Consider the following 23,386-nt stretch of genomic DNA (forward strand, 5'->3'; position numbering starts at 1 on the left):
CAGCTAGATGTGTGTGTACGTGTCACGAGACTTCACGACAGACACACATGAAGTGCAGATCCCATGAAACACACACAAAACCACCACCGCAGGAAACGAATGAAAGTAACACGTCCTGCAAGATGAAAACTGATCACATGACAAAATGCATGCTGGGAAATGGGGTTGGGTAAAGAGATAAATAGATACCAGGGAAGAAGAGGGGATGAATTGTAAACATGCCTTCACAAAACACAGGACTAAAGATGACAGACAAAATACCCTGGACAAATCAGGGATTTGAAATCAAGATGACAGATGGGCAAGTGGATAGTGACAGTTTCTCATTTCAAAGTTTCTCAGCATCAAACAGGGAATTTATACCTTGATAAATATTTACACACAGAAATTATGTCAGGTATACAACACTTTAAGTTAAATTCACTCATTAGATGCTGACTTCTTATAACTTCTGTGAACAATTGTTAACACAAATGTATTTCATAAAAAGATGGTTCAGAAAGGCAGGACACACTGTTAAAAGACACTTCCGTGTCTAAACTTTGAAATGAGAAATAAGAAACCAAAGATCAGTAGAAGATATAAGAAAGGGAAGAGTGGGTTTCTGGACCTTCAATCATGGCCTCCTCACTGCTCTGAACAACTTCCTCTTTTGTTTTTTCTGTTTCTATGGTTACAGTGGATGTGGGGTCAGGAGCTGCTACAGGAGTCGGTGACGATGCGACTGGCTGTACGGGAGATGCAGCAGTGACGGGAGGCGGTTGTGATGGCAACGGCAGAGGTGGTAGTGTTGATCGCTTTTTGACAGTTTTGACAGTGTCGTGACTTGGCTGTATCTGAGTATTATCTAGAAACACATCACAGAGACAGGTAAAGACGTGAAGTCGGAGTCAAAAAGATCATTAACATTGTGACATTTCACTCATGCTCTGGAATCAAGAGACAATGTTGTGTGCAACAAGTGAAACACTTAAAAACGTAAACAAAACATTTTGTGACACACATAAACAATGGAAAAAATACAAAGAATTGAATCCCGAGACACAACAATGGTGTGAAGTTAAGCTAACAATTACAATATTGCACATTTAAACATCACCACCTCATGAACAAATGTTTACGAGCAAATGACAGACCATAAGGTGATTTAAATTTATATTAGAAAAGTCTCTTCTGAAGTATTTATTTATTAACTGTTGTCTGATTTCATGCCCACCTAATGATCGACACAAGTCTTTGCGTTATGTTCTAAGACTTCCTGTACGTTCAGGTTTGATTATCAAAATTAATACAGAACACTTTGGCTTTCATGTATTAAAGACAGATTGCAGCAAAAAAGAGAAATATTAAACTTTTGGTGATGTGCTTGGAGATTTGCTGAGCATATTAATCTCATACAAGCATACGACCACAAAATGAAACAATATCAAACTTTTGCATGTAATATGCTTGGAGAGTTTTTTGAGCGGATTAATCTCATACATACAGATGGCCACAGAGTGGTCACAAAGAGTGATCAGACATGTCGGAAAGAAGATTAGAGCTAAATTTATCAAAGGTTGCCATGATAACTGCCTGGGAATTTGTAATATTCTTTCACCTCATCTCTTCCATGAGTCTGTGCGGTATTTGAGTCATCTCATATTCACATTAATCCAATTTTTGAGATTGGTTTTCTAAGAAATCATTTCACTCATTTATCTCCATGGCAACTGTACAAATTGAGCTACTTAAAAGAAACACATCACGATTTTCATTTTTAACGACTATTTTTAGCTGACTGTTTTCAAGAGACTAATTCTGAGAAAGAATCTTAAACAGTGACTGGGGTATATCCAGCTCTCTCTATTTCTCAAGGAGCATGAAATGACTGTTGGAAAACGGACCCGAGAAAACCCTCAGCATATACTTAAGAACAAGAACAATAAAGATTTTAGATTGAATGAGAGATTTACTTGGAGTGGCGCTTGTCTGGGTTGTTGATGATGAAAGAAATACCTACAGTAGCACATACACATGCTATTCATGCTTGACCCCTTTCACTTTCTTCGATTTGACATATTTATGGACAGCACGCTTTTGTCATGCGCCGGAAATGCTTTATTCTTAGCAAACTACTGAGTCCAAAAGTCATAAAATACAAGCGGTCTAAGTTAAGCACCGAACAACCCATGCATTATACAGAGCCAGTGGAAGGTATTTATGCCTGATGAGTGGTTTTGGTTCAAACTGTATGTTTGCTTTTAAAATGACATGTGAAAGTTCACAGTTTTGCTCGAGGACTCTTTCTTCAGCTATTTGTCATCATGAAACTTTTGTTTTCAAAATGCAGAGTGTTTCAGAATTCTAAATGTTAGCAGATTTGAATGAAATGGTGACAAAGAAATTCCTCTAGATGGCCGTTGCTGTGGGCAGTTACACCCGTCAGTCTTCTGTGTCAATCCTACTAGTTTAAGCCTGTGGATGACTCATGCATAGCATGTCAAAGTGTGTGAAAATGGCCAATTCTAAGCCTTCACCTGAGAAAATGAGTTATCAAGACCCCCATTATACTCTGTGATGATTCTTCTGATTCCATCATCAACGTGTCCATCTAAAAAAACACACAATTTCAACGTACTCACGGGTTGATCAACACTATGGAATTATCCACGGTAGAAAACACTGAAATCACCGTAACTTTGAGGCAGGGCAGCCATACTTACAACACAAAGCAATTGTATTATTGCTGTTGACCGAGCATTCTCTATAGATAGCTTTTGAATCTTGTGATAACAAATGAACCACAAGTACATGCACCATCATTAGCTCAAAGAGATCAAAATTCAAAGTCCTTGGAGACTTTTCCAAAGAAAAACGACCTGAATATCAAAGCGCCTATACAATTTAAGAGTAAATAATTCTTTTCTATACAGGCATGTCACACACCCTGAAATTCCGGTGACAAAACTTGATGTTAAAATGAAAGACTGCAGCATACAAATAGAATATCACCATGTGACTGGCAGCTGTGACAGTGACTTTATTCATATCTTCTCATCTTATCAGATGAGATATCACAGCATTAAATTTCCCATTTGAATTTGTAGCAAGTAAACAACCTTATTAGCCTCTATACTAGTACGGATACCAAGTCTGAATTATACTGAGCTAAAACATAAGTTGAATATCAAATTATTGCACTGGCTGCAAAAAACCCACCAGCATTACTGTGTAAACACTGGTGCTCAAGTATGTAATTTTGACCATTTCAAAGCCCATTTAAATTCTGAGTACCTAAAGATTTCACAACACAAACACACTTCTCTTATGTGAAATTTCTCTAGAACAAATGACCAGATGTTTGAAATATTACTGAAATTCAACCAATACTTAACTACTTAATGTATATTTTCGACTGAATCATAGCTATGGTTACACAAACGAATAAGTTGAATTTAATTCAGACATGTAGATGATTCATTATAATGGTGATTAAAAATATGAAAAGGGCAATAAATAATTTAAGAATTGAGTGAAATGTGAGTAATGATTTTAAAATTGGAGACAGGGACTGTTTGAAACTACAGTGAGTTTTACTTAGACTATGGTTAGAGTCTGACTTTTTGTCCCAATTACACTGTGATTTGCTTATAATCATACAAGCTGGCAGCTTGTGGTAAGTCAGAGAAACAAAATCGTAGAAAGATGACTCTTCTATATGAAGTCGGCAACAAGGAAAGTTGCTGTAACCGAATGTACTCTGTCCTACCTTCTCCGGTATCAGCCGGCTCCTGAAGAAACTCCGGCATATCCTCATCTGCAATGAAACACGGAAAACAATTGAAATCGAAGCTGGGTGCAGCGGCAAACTTCCAGAATCTTTTCATTGTGGCAGCAGATGTGTGTCGTGCACCAACCGAGGAATTTGTGAATACAAATAGCTGGGGGAAGATCTCTGTACTTTATAGTGTAACAGTTCAGTGGGCAGGGTGTCGGGCAAGTTTTTTTAAATGACCCTCCTTAAGAAAAAGAAAACGCCCACAGATGTTTTGTGGTACAGGGTACGGCGATGGAAAACAAAGTGGCTGGTCAGTCGGAAGTGTTGGATTTGAGAAAAACCAACAGGCTGTGGCTGTATATTAACCAGATTACCAACACAAAGGGAAGAGAGGGCCAGCTAGCGACACAGTTATTTACTGGTATCTCTGCCAAGATAAAGCAAAGAAGGCAAGTAAGCAAATACTCTGACAGGATAGGAACCACAGAGATAGTGAGCTGAAAGTGGGACATGTATGGCGGAACACAAACATTTTGTACAGCACAGAATACAGTACAGTGGAAGTAAGTTTATTCCTAAGCACATGGGAAAGACGTTAAGGGAATGAAGAATTCAATGTTACCAGGACCTCCAATCAAAATTTACAACAGAATTGTACTTCAACATCTAGTGTTCATCTTTTGATATTTGTGATCAAGACAATTTTGATTATTTTACATTGCAACTCTAACCAATTTTAACTAAATAATACCAAACCACCTGTTATTTCTAGAAGCTTGCTGACAAGTTTTTTCAGCAACTGTTCACTAACATTTTAAAGGTTGACATTTATACTTATTTAAAAGAAACTTGCCATTGGAAAAATATTACAATATTAAAATTTCAAAAATAAGTGCCATAAATGTCTGATGGATACAAGAGATGACACGGAAGAGGGAAAGGACTCATCTATCGGATAATTGAAAGTTGATAGTTTTTGTATCTGTCATATTGTTAGGTGACAGCGCACCAATCTGAATGTCCTGCAGTATTAGAGTGCTGTGAATCAAATGGAAAAACAAATTATACTGATTTATGGCCAATGATTCTATTAATTCAGTACAGGATAATAAAGCCATAATGATAAGTTGGGCAAACTAACTTGTCATACTTTGGTCATAAATTCATCGATTTTTTTTTGTTTGCTGCTGCTTTTCTTTGACAGGTGAGACAGACAATGACAGAAACCGTACTGTTGTAAATAAGAATCATGACAGGAAAGCATCTCAGAATGCAAATCTTTAGAACAGGAAGTTGTCCTCATAGCCTAATCTATTAGGTGCAATTTTTCAGCCTGATAAACAGTCCATACATTTCGAAAATGTGAGAACGGTTTTAAAAACAAACTGGCACAATTAAAAAGCAATTTTATGTATTCTAGATAGGTAGAAACTGAAAAATTTTAAAATTGTGATCTAATTGAAGGATACTCCTTTTGAAAATATTTGGAATATTTTGTGTGTTAAGGAAATACCTGGGAAACAAGTATGGTCACATACGAAGAAAGCAAACAAGCTGAGATCAAATGACAGAATTATGAAAATATTAGTTTTTGAAAAACTGATTAACGGTTGTATTGATTTGGTATCAAATGTATCATTAGTATAACAGAAATTTTTAAAAAAATTACAAAGAAGAGCATGACATAAATCCATATCATTGGGTGTTTTAGAAGTCCAAAGTATTGACAATGTGCAACATGGTGGCAAAGTTCTGTAGTATCTATCCCTCAAAGAGGATAACAAAACATAAATGTTTTCCTAAAATTTTACAGACATTGTGACAGCAAACTACACCTGAACCTAGAGAAATGATAAAGTATACAGCATGCACTTTCAACTTCCCCTGCACATGAAAGACAGTGTACTTTTAACTTACATAGTACAGAAGTACTTATACTATATTATACCACAGCCATGACATGACAGCTCAGCTATCGTCAGTTCCCCTATTATGCACTAAAGTGTGCTTCTCAAGTGAGGCTGACATCCATTTTTGTAGTTTTATTATATTTTGCAATCATTTGCACTAAATGTCTACTAGCAATTGCAAATGTACGAAAGCTTTCCAATGTTGAATTTAGCTGTATTATTTTGATGCAAAACAGACGAAGACACAAATGTGCATTCTCAAAATGTGCCTTTTCAAATAGAGAAGCAGACATCACATAGGTCTGGTAACTGAACTCATCAGAATGAACCCACCACCATTCCGATCACCATGGGACAGGAGTCATTACTGGAACAATCATGCATGTGCTGATATTTTCCAAGGAAGCTCATTAGCGGATGGAAAAAAATCAGACAGACGGGAAAAAAAAACTATCCTAATTGCGCCGGATAACGTGTCACATAAATGGAGCATGAAAATGTCAAGAAATAATTTGGCAAGCCCTGAAGTTGATGAATGATTATTTTACAGCCTGTGTTATTGTCATTATCTGGGACTTCAGGGTTCCAGCTGATTATTTTCAAAGTGATTTGTGTCTGAATAAAGGAAAGGTTAAATATAATATCTCCGTGACGACACAGGTTAGAAATGAGCTTCTGTGGAAATGATCAGTACTCATTACGATTAGCATACATTGACGAATATTATAGGAAATTAAAAAGTTGCAAGACGTAGGCAGGTTGATGAAATTGGATGATGCAAGATGAGGGGGGGGGGCCTGATGACTGCAAGGTTTAGCATGAGTCGGGGGTTGACAGTGGGAAATGATGAGTGGCTATTGGTTCTGTTACCTTCAGTGTTAACATCATCTTCGTCTATTATGCAAATGAGGATGACAAATCATTTTAACAAAAAATAAAAACAAAAAAGAAATAAAGAAAGAAAAGAAAGGAAAGGAAAATATACAATGAGACTGTGCAAATTATGTCGACATCTGAGAAGTTAACTTATGATCGATGACTATGGGATTACTTTGTTAAACAAATAAAGCGTACGGCTACTTTTAATGCAGTGAACAAGGAACCAGGCAGACAAAATTGTACATTGAATATATGGATCCACGATTGAAACTATTTTCCAGAATGCAATATAACTATGCCGAACAACGTTACATCAAAATATCAAACAACACTACCGGTATCTTGTGAATGCTAACTAGCTAACATACAGCATCAAGGGTGGGTTGGTCAATATGCTAATTAGCTCATTATCATAATTCATGCACGGAAATGTTCTTGAAAAGGGAATGGGAACATATAAATTGATGGTCTATCCGAGTTTAGTCATTGCGTGGGGTGACATGACTACTTTGTATGTTCTGCATGGCTTCAAAGTAATTCTAAACATAATGGAAAAAGTCTCAAAACTTTCTTGATGGTTTTCTTAAATTCGAAGGCAACTCATGTCCAAATTTAATTTCTAGATGATGTGACCGTAGAAACTGGTAATTCAACCAGCCTTTGAGTAGAAACACGATACAGTCAACTATACAGTCAACTATCATCATTTTCTAATTTTCATCACAAATTTTCATATGTATGTAACTTGACCCAAATCTGGGGGAAAATGAAATGTCAATGCCCACACAATGAGTAACCTTGGTTGAGCACATGATATGTGCCAGAACACGGGGAAAGTGACTCGCAAGGGCAGAATCAGAATTTATCTAAATGCAAGTCCTACCTGCGACTCTTTCAATAAAGTTTGAAGGCACTAAACCCCGTCTCCCGTCCATCAATTCTCCTTCATAGAAACCATCCTGTTGAGATAAAAATATTCATGTGCTTGTTTATCAAAGTGGAAATGAAAATAAAGTACGCTTAGGATTATGAGGTCATGATAGCGATGACTCATAGTAAATTGGATTGATTGGTCATGTCATGTATAAAATATGATATCAGCTTGGTTGTCTTCTGAACAAATATTTTAAGAGTTGAAAAGTTGACTGTATAATTTTCTGTATTCGGGAAAGCAGCCGATTACAATTATTCTGCAAATTTTTGTCATGGATTTTGTAGTTTGTTTCCTGGATCCTGATATCTGTAATACTGGTATTAAAAACTGATTATAATTTGACAAGCTAATTTACTGCAAATCAGCTTTTTTCCAATACAGCCTATGTTGAACTGTGGTATCAAAACCTTTGATGATTATAATTTGACAGGCTAATTTGCTGCAAAATCCCACTTTTCTCCTGTGCAATCTATGTTGAACTGTGGTATTAAAACTACAATACATCTTAAGGTTTGTACTGTAGGTATTACAAAGGAAAAGAAATTTCAATTGTATTTCTTTTTCTCTGTGTCTAAAAGGAACATAAATTGTGAAGATATAAGAGTATGGACAAAGCAAGATTATCTCTTGGTTTTTCAGGCTTTTTTTGGAAAGTGGAAATGTCATGAGTTGAGAAAACACAAAATTAACCTACAAAGTGTACCAACACTTCAGAGACTTTGTATTTGTAAATGAAGTTCACGCATATGGCGTGTGTCAGGAAAAACAAATTCATTGTGGACAAGAATGCATCATAAAATGCTGCTCTGGGTCTCAGGCAGATGAATTATGTTGTCAAGACGGCAACATGTGAGCCGGTCACCATGATGATCAATCATGGAGCATTAAGATGTCTTGTCTGCGGAATATCTCATCCATATGCTCATACAAAGGGATAACACGGAATAGACCACACTATAATTACGGATCAATCTAGTCTTTATTGCTTTGTATTACACATTTATTACAGCTACATACTGACAAAATCCGCCTTCATACATCATGACAGAAACCATGTTGATTCCTTATATCTCCCCGTGACATGACTTCTTGATGAAAAATTCGCTAATGCAACTCGCAGTGAGGGTCTCATCGTCGTGTTTATGAAAGGTCATAGTACTATCCAGTGACCTGTTTTTGTACACCAAGTCTTCTCATGAAATGATTACGACTTCTGTGTTATCTTGACATTTGTGTAAAAATCTTATTTGAGAGCTATTTATCAAAGCAGTCTCTTTACTTGACATGTTTTCACAACCGTTGAACGATCTCCAATATTTGAATCAGACACAGCGAAGTCCTTTATTACCTTTTTTCCATCCACAATTTTTATCGTTTTCAGTAATGAAGTAGGAGCTCCACAAGAAGGAAGCATTAAAAACTAGGTTTTTAAGATTTATTTGATACTTGCACAGACCTACTGTAAATACTGCCCTGAGTCAGTGACATTACATCATTTTATGATGATGTTTTGAACTTTGCTTGTCACCCTGCTGCTTCGGATACATTAAACTATGGACACTTTGAGTGATTATAATGTCCAACACAATATTTCTTTAATACACTCACGTTGCATGCATCTTTATTGAATGCTAATATGACAATATCATCTTTAACTGGCCTTTTCTGTTAAGTATTGCCTGAAAACCAAACCCAGATTATCTGCTGTTTCATAAGAATAGTTTGATTCACCAAATATTGCCCCACAATACAATGTGTGTTTACAAAGGGTGGAGATCCGTGAGTTCTGAAACTCTGAAACAAAATGCACCAGAATGTCACAATTCTTTCCATCGATCCTGATATGATTACATTACATACCTTTAGGAAGTCTGGCAAAATGACTGGGGAGTCCCAGTGAAATATTTTTATTGACCTATATTACCCTTGACGATATCACTGATTAATTATTGACCTACCCTTGATATTGCCCTATTTAACCTGCCATCCCTTGATATACAAGTCCCATATGATATCATATTAATCCTCACCTCATCCATATTGCCATAGACATAGATATATTCCCCAGCATTGAGGGCAAGCTCCGACTCTGGGCTCTCGTTGGGCGAGTATTGCATAGGATCATAGCTGTAACGTGCAATGAAGACAGCCAGCTTGTCTCGTTTCGGTGCAGCGGTATGCCTGAGTATGTTCATATCGATCTTGTCGCTGATTTCGTCCATCAGGTCTTCAGCCTCACTACCACTATCCACCTGCAGGGGGTAAAGAGATAACATTATAGCAGAGAAATACACATGAAAATTTCATAGACGTGTGCATGTCCTTATGATCAATGAGTAAACAGGACTTCTTACTCACACACACTCTGGAGTGTGAATCCTTATTCCCATGAGGTTTGGCTTTCCTCACAAACATGTTCCATCACTGCTATACACGTATCAGTAAGTCACTAACCTGTCTTACTTTCATACCCACAAACCAACAGCAATTTGGCGTACAACTAATTTTTTTTGTAATTTTAACAAAATTAAATCACAACAAACAGAGACCAGTCCAATGGTGAATATGTCTGTTTCTTCATCGTTAAATGTTTAACTGCCCAAGTCAATGAAAATTATTTTATTTTGTCACTTTTAAGGTAATCCAAAAATTTGCTACACTTTTTTAATATATGGATTTGTATATGCGTCTGTTTTTTTTTCCTTGCAAGCTTCAGTTTGTGACCACCTGTTGGATTGTGACAATTCTTATGCAACATCAGTGACAATGTTGACTATACATGTAACTGGGTATCCCAAATAAATCTGAGCGATACAGGAGCTCTGACAATTTAAGGTTTGTAAACTACAGAAAACATAAATTTAAGAAGAAGCAGAGCCTAAATGATATTAGTCAAAAGTAGGCACATTTTAACCATATACTGACATTAAACTTGGAATGCGCCTTGCTGCAGACATTTTTATAGTAATGGTAATGAATTACAGTTCAATGGACATCTCAAACATCTGCAAAAATTAGTCTGCACAACACAATCCTGTTGCCGGCCAGTTTTTCAGAACCACTTCTAACAGATCATGTGAAACTGAAGAGTCTTCTGTCTGCGCGGTGGAGTATCTTAAAACATCCACTGAAACATCAAAAATTGGAAAAGTCCATCTGATGTAGTGTACACTGTAATGTCTGATGCTCGACTAGCTTTTAATTTGCACAGGTGAGTCATCATGCGGTAGCAACAATGTCTTCGCTTTTCTCCTTCTTAACTTATCAACAGCCTTTGAAATTTGTCCACCAAACGAACTACCTGCACGGTATTGAAAGGTTTCTGGGTGACAAATCATTTCCAAGGAAAGTACGGTACTTTTCAAGCTGCCAATTGACATTTGAGTTGTCAAACTGAGCCCAAAATAGCCTAAGAATTGACTGAAAGTCTGAGCTGTTATGCAGTTACATCAGTAAGGAAGGCGATGGCAGTATCAAATACTTTGTTACCAAAAGAATTACGAAAAACAGTCAAAATGCAGTTGATAAAGAGAAACTAAACCCCCACTTATGAATGGTATGGCCGATCTAGTGACAGAAATCAGCCAGAACGTTCACTGAATTACACAGAAACCTCAATAGAAGTAATAATACAGCAGGCATAGTTGATGGACATTAGCAGTTGCAGACATACAATCATATTGAATTCCATTTTATCTCTGACAGATTTCTCCGTCACAATCACAAAGAGAACAAATTCTGTAGGAGGTCTTGCAATTATCTCAGTAATGAACAGGTGCAAGATAAAAAGAAATATTATGTCTTCGCTAACAAAGACTCCCCTACTTTCTTTTCATCAGGAGTTAAAAGATTAATGGAATTATTATCAGTATTGATAACACTCTGCTATATAATCTAGAATAAGATATTTTTAGCTGGCTTCTTCATGACTTTTGAAAGGACTATGATTGATCGAGGTAAAATCTGTCAATATTCAGAACGCAACTCAGTATACCAGAGAGCGTTTGGTGATTTCTTTTTCTTTTCAAACTTCTGTTTTGGGCATTTGTTCAATTTCTGAAACAATATTGTCAGATGAAACTCAAAGAGTGTAAGATTCACTAGAGATTCAATACAAACATGTTATACTTGATTACTTAACAGTGTGAAACACACGAAGTAAGAAAAATCAATGACGATTTGCGATGTCAGAAATCTCACGTTCAAGAACGGAACTCGTTGGTTCTGTATCTACAGAACAGGATAATCAAATCTTAATCAAGATGGAATGCAATTCATTAAGGGTTGTCTTTGAATACTAATTAGCAATTACTGGCTCGTTTAGATAATCAATAGAAGCAATTTGCATTGGATGGGTGTAATTAGAACAGACAGGGATGTATCTCTCCGTATCTATCTTTACATTTCTCTCTACAGATGGATCAATCACTGAATTTGGCAATTTATATTTCTCAGGATAGAAATGTGAATGGAATTATCAACATAGGGCCGAGGAAAATAACGGAAGACAAGACAGCAAGACATGGTAGCAAGAAGCGCAGAATAGCAAAATTCTGAATCAATATGTAAATGAATTTCTTGACTCTGTGACAGTCAGTTACTTCGGATGAAGTCAACATTTTATGCAAATGAGATTCATTTAGAAACTTACAAAAATGTTGGTTCATTTTATGGAAAACTCAGGGACCTGACAGTAGGGCAAATGGTTGAATTCTTGTGTTATGACAATAAAGTTGATGAGATTAAAATGTCCCATAAAAGTGATGTACAATTTGCATTCACATCAACTTTCTTAAATTGAATTCTTGTGAGTCAATAAAGGCCTTGAAATGTAAACAAATAAAGAAAGCAATTTTCTGAACCACAACGATATTGATGCATAATTGATAACTTGACCTCGCTGATTAACCCCTTATCTCCAAGAAATATTAGTAGATTATTTCTCAATTTCGCATTTTGTTTTGACTAAAGGGATGTGAAAAACACTTTACATTCTACATTAGTATTGAGGTATTGTCATCAAGCAAAGAAACGCCATGCTTTAAAAGTCTAGAGAATGTTTCTCAGTCACTTTCAACAAATGTTTACCATCCTCAGTTTGCTTTTCCTAAATTTACCCTCTTCATATACACTCAGGCTGAACTATTTAATTACAGTTGGGTACATCAGTTGTCATTTTTTCTCTAAAAGGCTCCTTCAATACATCATATCTATTTCCCAGAACTCAAAGTTATGACATAATTTGTCTTATTGAAACTTTTTGTTTGAAGGATGACAATGTCAATTTTTTATCTGACTACAATTCTTTTTCTTTCCCTGCTGTAAGAATTTCACAAAGAGGTAGACCAAGTGGTGGTGTGACTATTTATGTCAAAAAATGCATTGAAAATATTACTAGAGTTCATTGTGATGTGGAAAATTGCGTGTTTCTCGAATTTCGTAAAGGGCCTTTTTCTTCAGTTAATAATGTTCTTTTGGGTTGCTGTTATTTTCGTCCTGATAATCCTAGTGAAGAGATTGAAAAACTTGATGAATTTTTAGGAAACGTGTGCTCTGTAAACGCAGACAAATCCGTTATTCTAACAGGTGATTTTAATGCAAGAGTTGGCCATCTTGACGATTTTATTGTTGATGACTCAACTACACATGTTCCTATGTTAGAAAATTAGATTATGTTTCAGACACATTCTGTATGTTACGTCATTCTAGGGACTCAGCTGTAACACCAGCAGGTAAAGTGTTAATAGATTTGTGTAAAAGAGCTGGTATTCACATTGTGAATGGTAGAACAGGTGGGGATAAGGATGGCGATTATACTAGTATTTCATATGCCGGTGCAAGTGTGATTGATTACGTCATTTTTTCCACTGACCTATTTGACGCATTGGCTGATTTCAGAGTACTCTCTCGCATTGAATCAGACCACATGCCATTGTCATGTAAAATTTTGGGTGCTGAGTCAGCAAATGTTAGCCAAGTTGAGACTGCAGCTGAAGAGAATTCAACAAATACTGTACGTTTTAAATGGAAAGAAAATTTCAGAGATGTATTTTTAAACAATCTTTCTTCATTTCAAGTAAGAAATCTCCTCTCAGATTCTTTTGATAGTCTTCCTGATATAGATACATCTATTGATAATTTGATAGAAGCGTTGAAATTAGCAGGCAAAGACATGAAGTGTGTGACGTCAGAATTTAAAGATAGACAGCGCCATCAACCTTGTTGGTTTGACAATACTTGCGTTTTACAGAAACGGCGTTTGTATAATAAGTTAAAAGAATTCAGGAAGACACATTCAAATTTGGATTTGAGAGAGTACATTTCAGCAAAGAAAATTTTCAAGGAAACGTGTCGCAACAAAAAACGTGAATATCAAAATGCTGTTAAAGAAAATCTCTCTAGGGAATTGAGGGACGGGTCATCAGATATTTGGTCTACTTTAAAATCATGTATGAACCGTAGACGCCACAATACGAATAATATAAGTTTACAAGAATGGTATGATTATTTCAAATCTTTATATGAGCAGTGTGCTGATAACAGGGCTGGTGAAAACAATTTTACACAAACCGTAGAAGAGTTTTTACAGAGTGTTGATACTTCTTCTGTTAGTTTACAAGAAGATGATATTTTGAATAAGAGTATTTCGAGAGAAGAAATCTCACTAAGTCTGAAAGGTTAAAGTCATGTAAATCACCTGGGATCGATGGTATTCCTGGTGAATTTTTAAATTTCTGCAGATACTATTATCCCCTTTCTACATACTTTATTTAATTCTATTTTTGAATCCGGTAATTTTCCGGAAGAATGGGCTATCGGAGTTATCATCCCTCTATTTAAAAACGGCAGCACAAATGACGTAAGCAACTATAGGGGCATTTCCCTTTTAAATGTTTTCGGTAAGATTTTCACTTCAATTCTAAATGAGCGTTTGACTGCATGGGCTGAGCACAACGAATTAAGATCTGATTGTCAAGCAGGGTTCCGTAAAGACCACAGCACGGTTGATCACATTTTTGTTTTGCATGCCATAATACAAAAATATCTGAGTGTGAGGGGAGGTAAATTCTATTGTCTCTTTGTGGATTTTTCAAAAGCATTTGACCGTGTGAATCATTCTCTGCTTTTGTACAAACTCTTTCATCTTGGTATTTCTAGTAAAATGTTTAACATCTTAAGTTCTATGTACTCCAATGTAAAGTCGTGTGTTAAGTCTGGTTCCAAGCTTTCAAATTATTTTGATTGTCCAGTTGGGGTGAGACAGGGTTGTATGTTAAGTCCTGTATTATTTACTTTCTTCATTGAAGAGTTGAACGTCATGTTGATTAATTCTGGCGAAATTGGAATTCAGTTAACACAGGATATTTATAATTTATTTGCATTGCTGTATGCTGACGATGTCACAATATTTGCCGACTCTGTTGTAAATTTACAGAGGTTGATCAATATTTTAGGGGAATTTTGCAGAAAATGGGAGATGAGTGTAAATATAAATAAGACAAAAGTTATTGTATTCCGGAATGGGGGTCATAGAGCACGTTCAGAAAAGTGGGTTTTAAATGGTCGATATTTAGAAGTTGTAACTTATTATAAATATTTAGGGCTTATATTGTCATCAAGAAATAGATGGGGCAAAGCGGTTTGCACGCTTGCAGAGCAAGCTAACAAAGCATTGTCTGTTTTATCTGCCGCCTGTAAAAAGTTGGGGGGTTTTCTTTTCATACACATTTTATGTTATTTGATTCAACGATCCTGCCAGTCATGTTATACGCTTCAGAAATTTGGGGGTTTCAGAAATTTGATAAGCTCGAACAAATACAAAGAAAATGGTGCAGGTTATTTTTGGGTTTACCACCTAATACAACGAGCGAAGCAATAGTTGGTGAATGTGGTAGATTACCAATTTTTGTGTCTTCTTTGAAAAGATGTGTAAAATTTTGGTTAAGATTAATTGAGTTACCACGTTCAAGATTACCACATCAAGCGTATGTAATGCTTTATCGACTTGATTTATTAGGTAGACATAACTGGGTTTCTTCTTTAAAACATATTTTGTACTCGTATGGTTTTGGTTTTGTTTGGTTGGCGCAGGAAGTTGGAAACAAGGAAAGATTTTTGAGCGAATTCGAACTCAGAGTAAAAGACGTTTGTAAACAACAATGGAGTGGAAATATTATCAAAAGACCGAAAATGCGTACGTATATAGGGTTTAAAAGTGCTATTGAACCAGAAAAATATTTAATTTTAAATTTGAATTTTAAAATTCGCCAAACAATCGCTTGTTTCCGATGTTCTTGCCTTCCTTTAAATATAGAAAAGGGCAGACATGATGGGATTATCTCAACTGAAAGGTTTGCGAAGTGTGCAATTCTGGTAAAGTTGAAGACGAATTTCATTTTCTGCTGGAATGCCCTGCGTATCATGAGTTTAGGTCAATTTATATACCTGAAGATATTTTCATTCATCCAAACCTTTGTAAGTTTCAGCAGTTATTACGCTCTCGTGATGAGAGAACTATACGTAAATTGGGCATCTTTCTTTTAAAGGCTTGCCAAATTCGAAAAGATTTTCTTTGTAATTTAAATGTCAACAATCCTGTGTGAGAAATTTCAAATTGTATCTAATTAATTCACTTTAAATTATTAACTTCTGTTTGATATGTAAATTTTGACTTGTAACTCCTTTGCATATGGGCCGGAGGCCTTATAATGCAATAAAATACTACTACTACTACTGTCAATCTTAAAATTTCCCAGAATGGTACCTCACCATCTCATTAGGCAGTCCAGAACCACAAACAAGCAACCTGATGGCTGATATAGCTCCGCTGTAATAGTTTAAATATTTTAGACGATAGGTGTGGGTTGGTTTGTCAATTAAGGGAGTACTAATGAACATGACACAATTAAATATCAGCAGCAAATTTCTGAACATGCTGTAGGTTATCTTTTGGAATGGGAAAGAGCCTAACCAGTAACCATTTGTATACATCAGTGCCGGCTGTGACTGCTGGCCGCGTACATCATTGGTGGCGCACTTTGCCCGAGTATTAACATTTAACCTTAGCTCAGCTGTCCAGACAAATTTTTGTTTGACCAAAACTGACAAAAATTGCCTAAAAATATAATATGTAAGTTTTATCATATTTTCAACAAAGAGAAGATTTTTTGTCCAAAAATGGTAAAAATTGCCCCCAAGTGCAAATATGCAAAGTTTGACATGATTTTATACAACCTTCACAAAGGTCACCCTGAGGTACCTGTATATTAAATTTAAAAGAAATTGGACCAGCTGTTTTAGAGGACAAGTTTGGAATGCTATAAATTGACAGCCGCCACTGCCTTTGACTGATGACAGATAGCGGACAACAGTGGACAACAACCAATCTGATAAGCCCTGCGTTGCACACAGTGGAGCTAAAAATTGGTGAAAACATGCAACACTTGAAAAACACGCCTCAATTGTTCTATATGTTAACTTCTCAAATGAAAACTTTGTATGTTTTTTGTTTTCATTGCATTTTAAATGTCCAACATATTAATTAATTTTCTATTCAATCATATCAGGATTATCACTTCTTCATTACCGTTACCTTGGATACAACTATTCATATGCTGACATCATGGAGAATATGGGTAAACCATTTGAGTGCTGTAATTCTTCCCACCAAAATTTTAGTACAAGATTTTACCAATTTTTATGAATCTTTCTGTAATTTTTTTGATAATTTTGGATCAAATGGGCATCACATTTTATTGGCTGAGGTTTTTTGATCAAAAATTTGGCGAAAATCTGAGAAATTGACTGGGGTACATTTTATGAGGGCTTAAAAAATTTGATTCTGGCGCTTTACAGGTTAAAACAAACCAAACATAGTGCGTTGAAAGCTGTAATTCAAAAGTAGTTCTGGGGACAGGGATGAATTCAAGATGAAATTAACTTTCTCCTAAAAGGAAGCCCTACCCTAGTTTAAAGAGACTGAAATGTAAATGATGATATCTTCCCATAAGGCACTGAGTGAACACAAGTAATGGAGTAACCTGGGGGGTGTTTTACCGTTTCAGGCGTTGTTGTCAGATACAAGTCATTCTGCAAACATTTCACTGCATTTTCAAGATGTTGATTACTGGGGTACCACTGAATATTACCAAGAGGCAACTCAGAAAGTGTTTTTTCACTTACAAATTTTGGACAAGAGGCAGCTGACTTCTTTTACAACTTATATCACAGAATAAATTTTGAGGCGAGTACAACTGTATATGTGCACGGTTATTGCTTTGAACAGAACTGAAACAGAGATATTCTGAGCAAAACTGGCATCAACTGTATATATTTTTTCAACAAAATACCGATTTGTTTACCCATGGATAGTACATTTGTTTTAAAGTACACAACGTCATGTAAACCAGAATATGATTTTTGAAATCATGAATAATTTTGTTCCCGTATGCTTGACATCCTATAGCTCAGACTATAGACCTGATGACTTGCATCTCACAGGAGATGTCAATAAATCAAGCCATACGACAAAACAATAAATATTTATCAAAGTTGCTCATTAAAATTTATAGACAGCAATTTATAATGACTATCACACCTGTGAAGAATGAGTCAATGACTGAAAACGGAAATAAAATTCATAGAGGAATGAAATCTTTATAAAACTTATCATCTTGTCTCCACCTTGCTTATTCATCTACAGTAAACAAACAAATTGACAAACTAGCATGTCAATTTGGATAAATTTCATATCAGTTTGAGCCAGGAGTTAAAAAGATATCCATTCAATATTATCACACTGTAACTTTGATTATAATCGCATTCAGCAGTACCCGCCTATTTAAGATGATATAATTGTTTTCAATTCATTCAAGGACACTGCTGGAACTCGAACACTGACATCAGACAAACCTTCAATGGGACAATGATGATGTCTGTGTCTATTTGAGTGAATGATGTTAAATTACTCTCTTTCAGGCTATTATTCACCTCAAAGGTTGTCACATTCATTATCAAACCTGATGTCAATTTAACATCCCATAGCTGTATTCAAAATTTCCTGGTTATCTATCATTCATCACGATAGCATTATCAACAGTGTTTATACATCTCCTCATAAATTTTCTCCACGCAGGGCTCTTTCAGTACTGGGTGATTTCAGTCTGTTTTAAAAATCAAAATTACCTTTGTCGCTGTACAAAACTAATCCCAGAAATTTTAGTGGAAAAAAAGATTTTGATATGAAATGCAAACTTTGAGAGAATGAGCCTGTAATGATGACTTTATCTACTGCCGGGGTATGATTCATTCCATGCTAAACTTTGTGACCTTGATTCTGACATTTGACCTCAGGTCAAAGTGCATACTCAAATCAACAATTTGATAAGGGTGCATTATGCAGATAACTGCATATATTACAGAAAGCATATAAATTTTTTTGCAAATAATTGGACTGCATTAGTGACAGGAAGTTATTATCCCGGGCTGTTTCGACATATTGGTTTGAAAATAGTTCACTGGTTTTGACAGTGAATCTGCTCTATACCTAGACATTGCTTGTTGTTGATATTCTGCAGGAATGGCATGGATATCACGATGAACAGTGAGAATCACGAAATAAAGATGGCAGCATGGTAAGTATAGTATGAAAGATGATGATTGTAGTAATGGCTGCCATCACAATGCATGTATACTCACTAAACCCCTACGATAGCATCAGTGTATACTCAGCTCTGGGCTGATCTGAAGTCTCATCGATCCAGTACAAAATAACACAACTGCTAAATATCGTCTGGTTGCTGTGCAAAAATCATCCCAGTGATAAAAATAACAGTGAACCTCCTGGATGGCGTCAGACAAATGTCTGTGCAGACAACGTACGTTCAAATATAGCCATCACAGACGCATACTATCAGCCATCCTTGGGGAAATCCTCATGAATAATGTATCACCCTGACATCATTTATACCTTTCCGACACAGTGAATGGCTGACAATTGCCTTCATCATGGATATTAATTTATTCATTAGCAGGCCTTCCGCTCATCAATTTTTTTTCTATTACCCTCGCATTGTACCAAGAGTTCACCATCCGCATCAGGTAGAGCACTGAGACGCCGTATTTCTTAAACATCAATGCGAGCAATAATATTGATTGCCAGACTTAATGACGGTAACGTCAGATTCTTAATTACAAAATCGTCAAATGACTCATTCAAACTGGTGTTGACTGATGATTTATACAGAGTAAATTATTCAATACCAAAGGTGTCAAAATGAATTTGGAATTGCAGTGGGAACCCTTGGCAAAGAAAATGTACACAATGCTATCATACATCACTTTGACGCATCTCCCGCAATGCTACTGACTGATATGGTGACATTTCAGAGCCAACTGTCTGATGTACATGGTCAAAATAAGCTGGATATACCAACACTTGCTACATATTACAAGATAGAGTTTGTAAACAACAAGCTCTAAAAGAATACCAGATTTTGATGTATTCTCATGTACACACACGCCGGCTGCACAAGAACTCATAATGGGCAATGATGCATGGCTATTGACAAACCTTGCCATTTTCCAACACATCCTTTGATGACCTTGACCTTGACCTCGACCTATCACCCTTGGCACTTCTGTCTGACTTGGTTGACGGGGCATCACCTGTAATGAAGCAGACATTTGGAAAATGAGCCTCGACTTAGCAGTGGTGAGAAAATTCAGTTGTTTGGATATTTGATCTACCCTAATTATTAAAACAATCAACATACACTGATGAACTCATAAATCATAATCATAATAAAGAAATGTAATATTGTGGATAATCACACACTCATTCAACAATCTGCTTTCTGCTTTCATGTTTTTTAGCTTTTCATATTTTTTATATTTTTTTAGCTTTTCATATTTTTTCAATGGCATGCAGCAATGCTGATGTGTCTGCGCATTTATAATCACATTCATGGTAAGCAACTATAGTATGTGATTTTCTGATCAGCTCTTGCAGAAATTTTCTTCCTACATTTTTCTTTCAAATCAGTGTCCACTACTTTTCAAATTCAAACAACAAACATTGGTACTTCACGCTTGTCTGTAAAACCACATTCAAGATACATTGTAATTCAAGATACACCTGTGTCTTTTCTTGACACTGAGACAGAGTCTTCAAGTGCCTCAGGATACGTTTCAAACAAAGCACTATGTAAACCGATAACAGATCAATGAAATATGTACCCACAATCCATAATGCAAATTTACATAGTCACTGATATGCTATCAAACAATTGATGCTTCTTCTACAGTGTGTCATGCAATTCAACGACTGTTAGAATTTACTTTCCATCATTAAGCTACAATGTAGACTTTACTTTGCAGTGAACAACACCAGTGTATATATAAATACCATACACAGATGAGGTTTACAGACAAATCTATAGATATATATCTAGAGATTATCTGGTATAGAACATAACCAATAGTATATTGTAATTATCAAGTACTATTCTGGAAGTAGTTAGTATTTACCAATTAAACATTCAATATGTTAAAAGTGTTAATTGCATTAATTAACTGTGCTATTGATGACATTTTGGATGTGTGTGTACTTATCATGGGCACTAAACAATGTTACAGATATATATATATTGCCACCCCACAAATTAAGATCATTGCTTTCTCTCTACAGAACCATATCAAGATCACAGTGAGACATTCTTTATCATTTAGAGAACGTGGCATATTATTCACAAGAATTTAAACAATCAAATCTAATGGAAAATATCCAATACAGGTATTCGATCTGTTTTTATGGTTAATGATGGCCATACAAGGAAAGGATAATGTCTGTAAATATTAAAGAGACAATATATTTTTGATGAAGGGATACACTGCACATCACTGCAAATCTTCAAACAGGGAGATGGGCAGACTTGATGGACGGGAATGAGACTAAAGGTTGGCAGGATTGACAAACGATCTATGTGTGCGTCTCCATGTTTGAAACAGTGGCAAATGGATTCTATTGAGGTGAGCGTGAACAACCCCCGGCAAGACTGAAGCATACTGGGTTTCTGCTGAGCTAAAAATCATTTTAATTCACCATTGTCCTGGAGGATACTTTCACATGTTCTATGTCATTATTTACTATGAAAGACACCCTGAGACATAAAATTTACGATTAACAAAAGTATTAAATGGACCCAGTATTCTCCAGGTATGCCTTACCCTATTTTCCATTGTCATTTGGTTTGACCAAACTATGTTCAATGACAGGGTTGAACCATTTCACTGGCAACAGGGGTGACAGCGTTATGGATGCAAACTTATGGGTTTAGATTAAGTCCAATATCCTCAGCAGTTTGTGCATACTAGCTTATGTATCTAAACTAGGCTACTTGGATGCGATGGGTTATAGTGATAGTGAGAAGGTGCGGTGGGTTATAGCAACCAATGGGTGATGCAGTGGGTTACAGCAACCAATGTGGAGATGCAATCTAAACGGAAAATGTGCGAAGCAAACAAACACTTGCACACACCAAGCCATGGCCGACGACTCGGTCAAAGGCAACGGGATACACCACCATTCTACAAGCTGTTAAATTAATCACCTTTGCTCATGGGGAAAGTGTCGTCTTCAGTGTCTGACGTGGTCAGACGCCGTATGTCAGCACTATAAGACAAATCATCATCTAAGCCAACGACGCCTGCCTCCTCCAGAAGACGACGTCTCTCCCATTCATCGTTAGCAAAGCCGAGGGGTTCCTCCTCCCCCTCCACAAAACCTGCCAAATAAAATGTGCATTCAAAAGCCATACAGCGGAAAATACCAAGCCACAAGGACTGCGTGTAGGTTGAGGAATGATGCACAGATGAGGCAGTGGACGCGAGAAAGCTGATAGGAGTGACCGGGAATGGTGAAACAATATTGACGACACCACAATGGTAACCATGGTTACAACAAATATGACCAACATGACAGACTTCATGAAAGACCACACTGACAGGGCAAACATAAGGCTGCATGTAAAACATTCTATGCTATATTTAAGGTAATATATCCTCTTGAAGGAAATATTCCACAAACATAAAATTCCTAGAAACTTTTGTATTGTCTTGCTATAGAAAAGCTTTTGTGATTAAAACGAAAAACAAAACAGGATGTTCATCATCGAAGATTTATAAGGACCAACAATTTTCATTGTCTGTTGAATTTATTTTGAATTTATTAATTTATTGAATTATTTTGAATTTAAAAATTTGTTTGGAACCAAAATTTTACTGTTTTTATGACAGTACAGATTTGTCCAAAGTTAACTCATGTTTGAACAATGTGTAGCCTAGGTGTTCCATTTTTCATTACACAGATTGCTTTAATGTGATAGTGAAGAACAGGACTAGTTGGTTGTTGATAGGGTATTGAGATTTCTCTGAGTAAAAAGACTACATCTTGGAAAGAACTGACCATGTTTGGAGTCCTTTTTGCAAAGGAAGGAAATTAATATCGCATACTGATGTATCCATAGAAATAGCTGGATTGTTTTATTTGGAGAACATATAGTGAGAGATGACTGTGAGTTCTGGCTTTGTAATGCATGTAGAGGTATGTTGTACACAAGTCAGATACAGAGTGATTTGTTTTGATGAGAAGACAAAATATTTGCTGACGTGTTCCGGTTTGATTGCTCCAGTTCTTTGCAGTGTTGTATTCTGTTGCTGCAGACACACATGTTATTGCAATTGACTTGAAAAATAAATCTTTGGTGCATTTTGTGTTTTGAAAATGTAAAAGTTATGTCATATTAGCATTTCAGTGTTAATATGTGGTTATTCAAAGCTGTTTTTTGGTTAATTTTGTTTGTCACACCTCACAGCAATGTGGTGTAGATTTTAAGAGGTCAAGAG

At 36.1% G+C, this 23,386-nt stretch overlaps 1 protein-coding gene across 1 annotated transcript in view; it reads right to left on the bottom strand.

Moving 5' to 3' along the window:
* The window catches only part of LOC139146245 (RIMS-binding protein 2-like), a 157,412-nt gene that overhangs the window by 19,985 nt on the left and 114,041 nt on the right, over positions 1-23,386 (bottom strand). The window contains exons 14-20 of the mRNA XM_070717653.1: positions 22,093-22,266; positions 20,055-20,149; positions 9,514-9,735; positions 7,433-7,508; positions 6,541-6,564; positions 3,752-3,799; positions 611-847 (exon numbers count right to left, since the gene is read on the bottom strand). Coding sequence (XP_070573754.1) covers positions 611-847; positions 3,752-3,799; positions 6,541-6,564; positions 7,433-7,508; positions 9,514-9,735; positions 20,055-20,149; positions 22,093-22,266 — 876 coding nt within the window. The remainder of the gene's footprint in view (positions 1-610; positions 848-3,751; positions 3,800-6,540; positions 6,565-7,432; positions 7,509-9,513; positions 9,736-20,054; positions 20,150-22,092; positions 22,267-23,386) is intronic.

This window comes from Ptychodera flava, chromosome 12 (assembly GCF_041260155.1).
Source record: "Ptychodera flava strain L36383 chromosome 12, AS_Pfla_20210202, whole genome shotgun sequence".
Taxonomy (NCBI): Eukaryota; Metazoa; Hemichordata; class Enteropneusta; family Ptychoderidae; genus Ptychodera; species Ptychodera flava.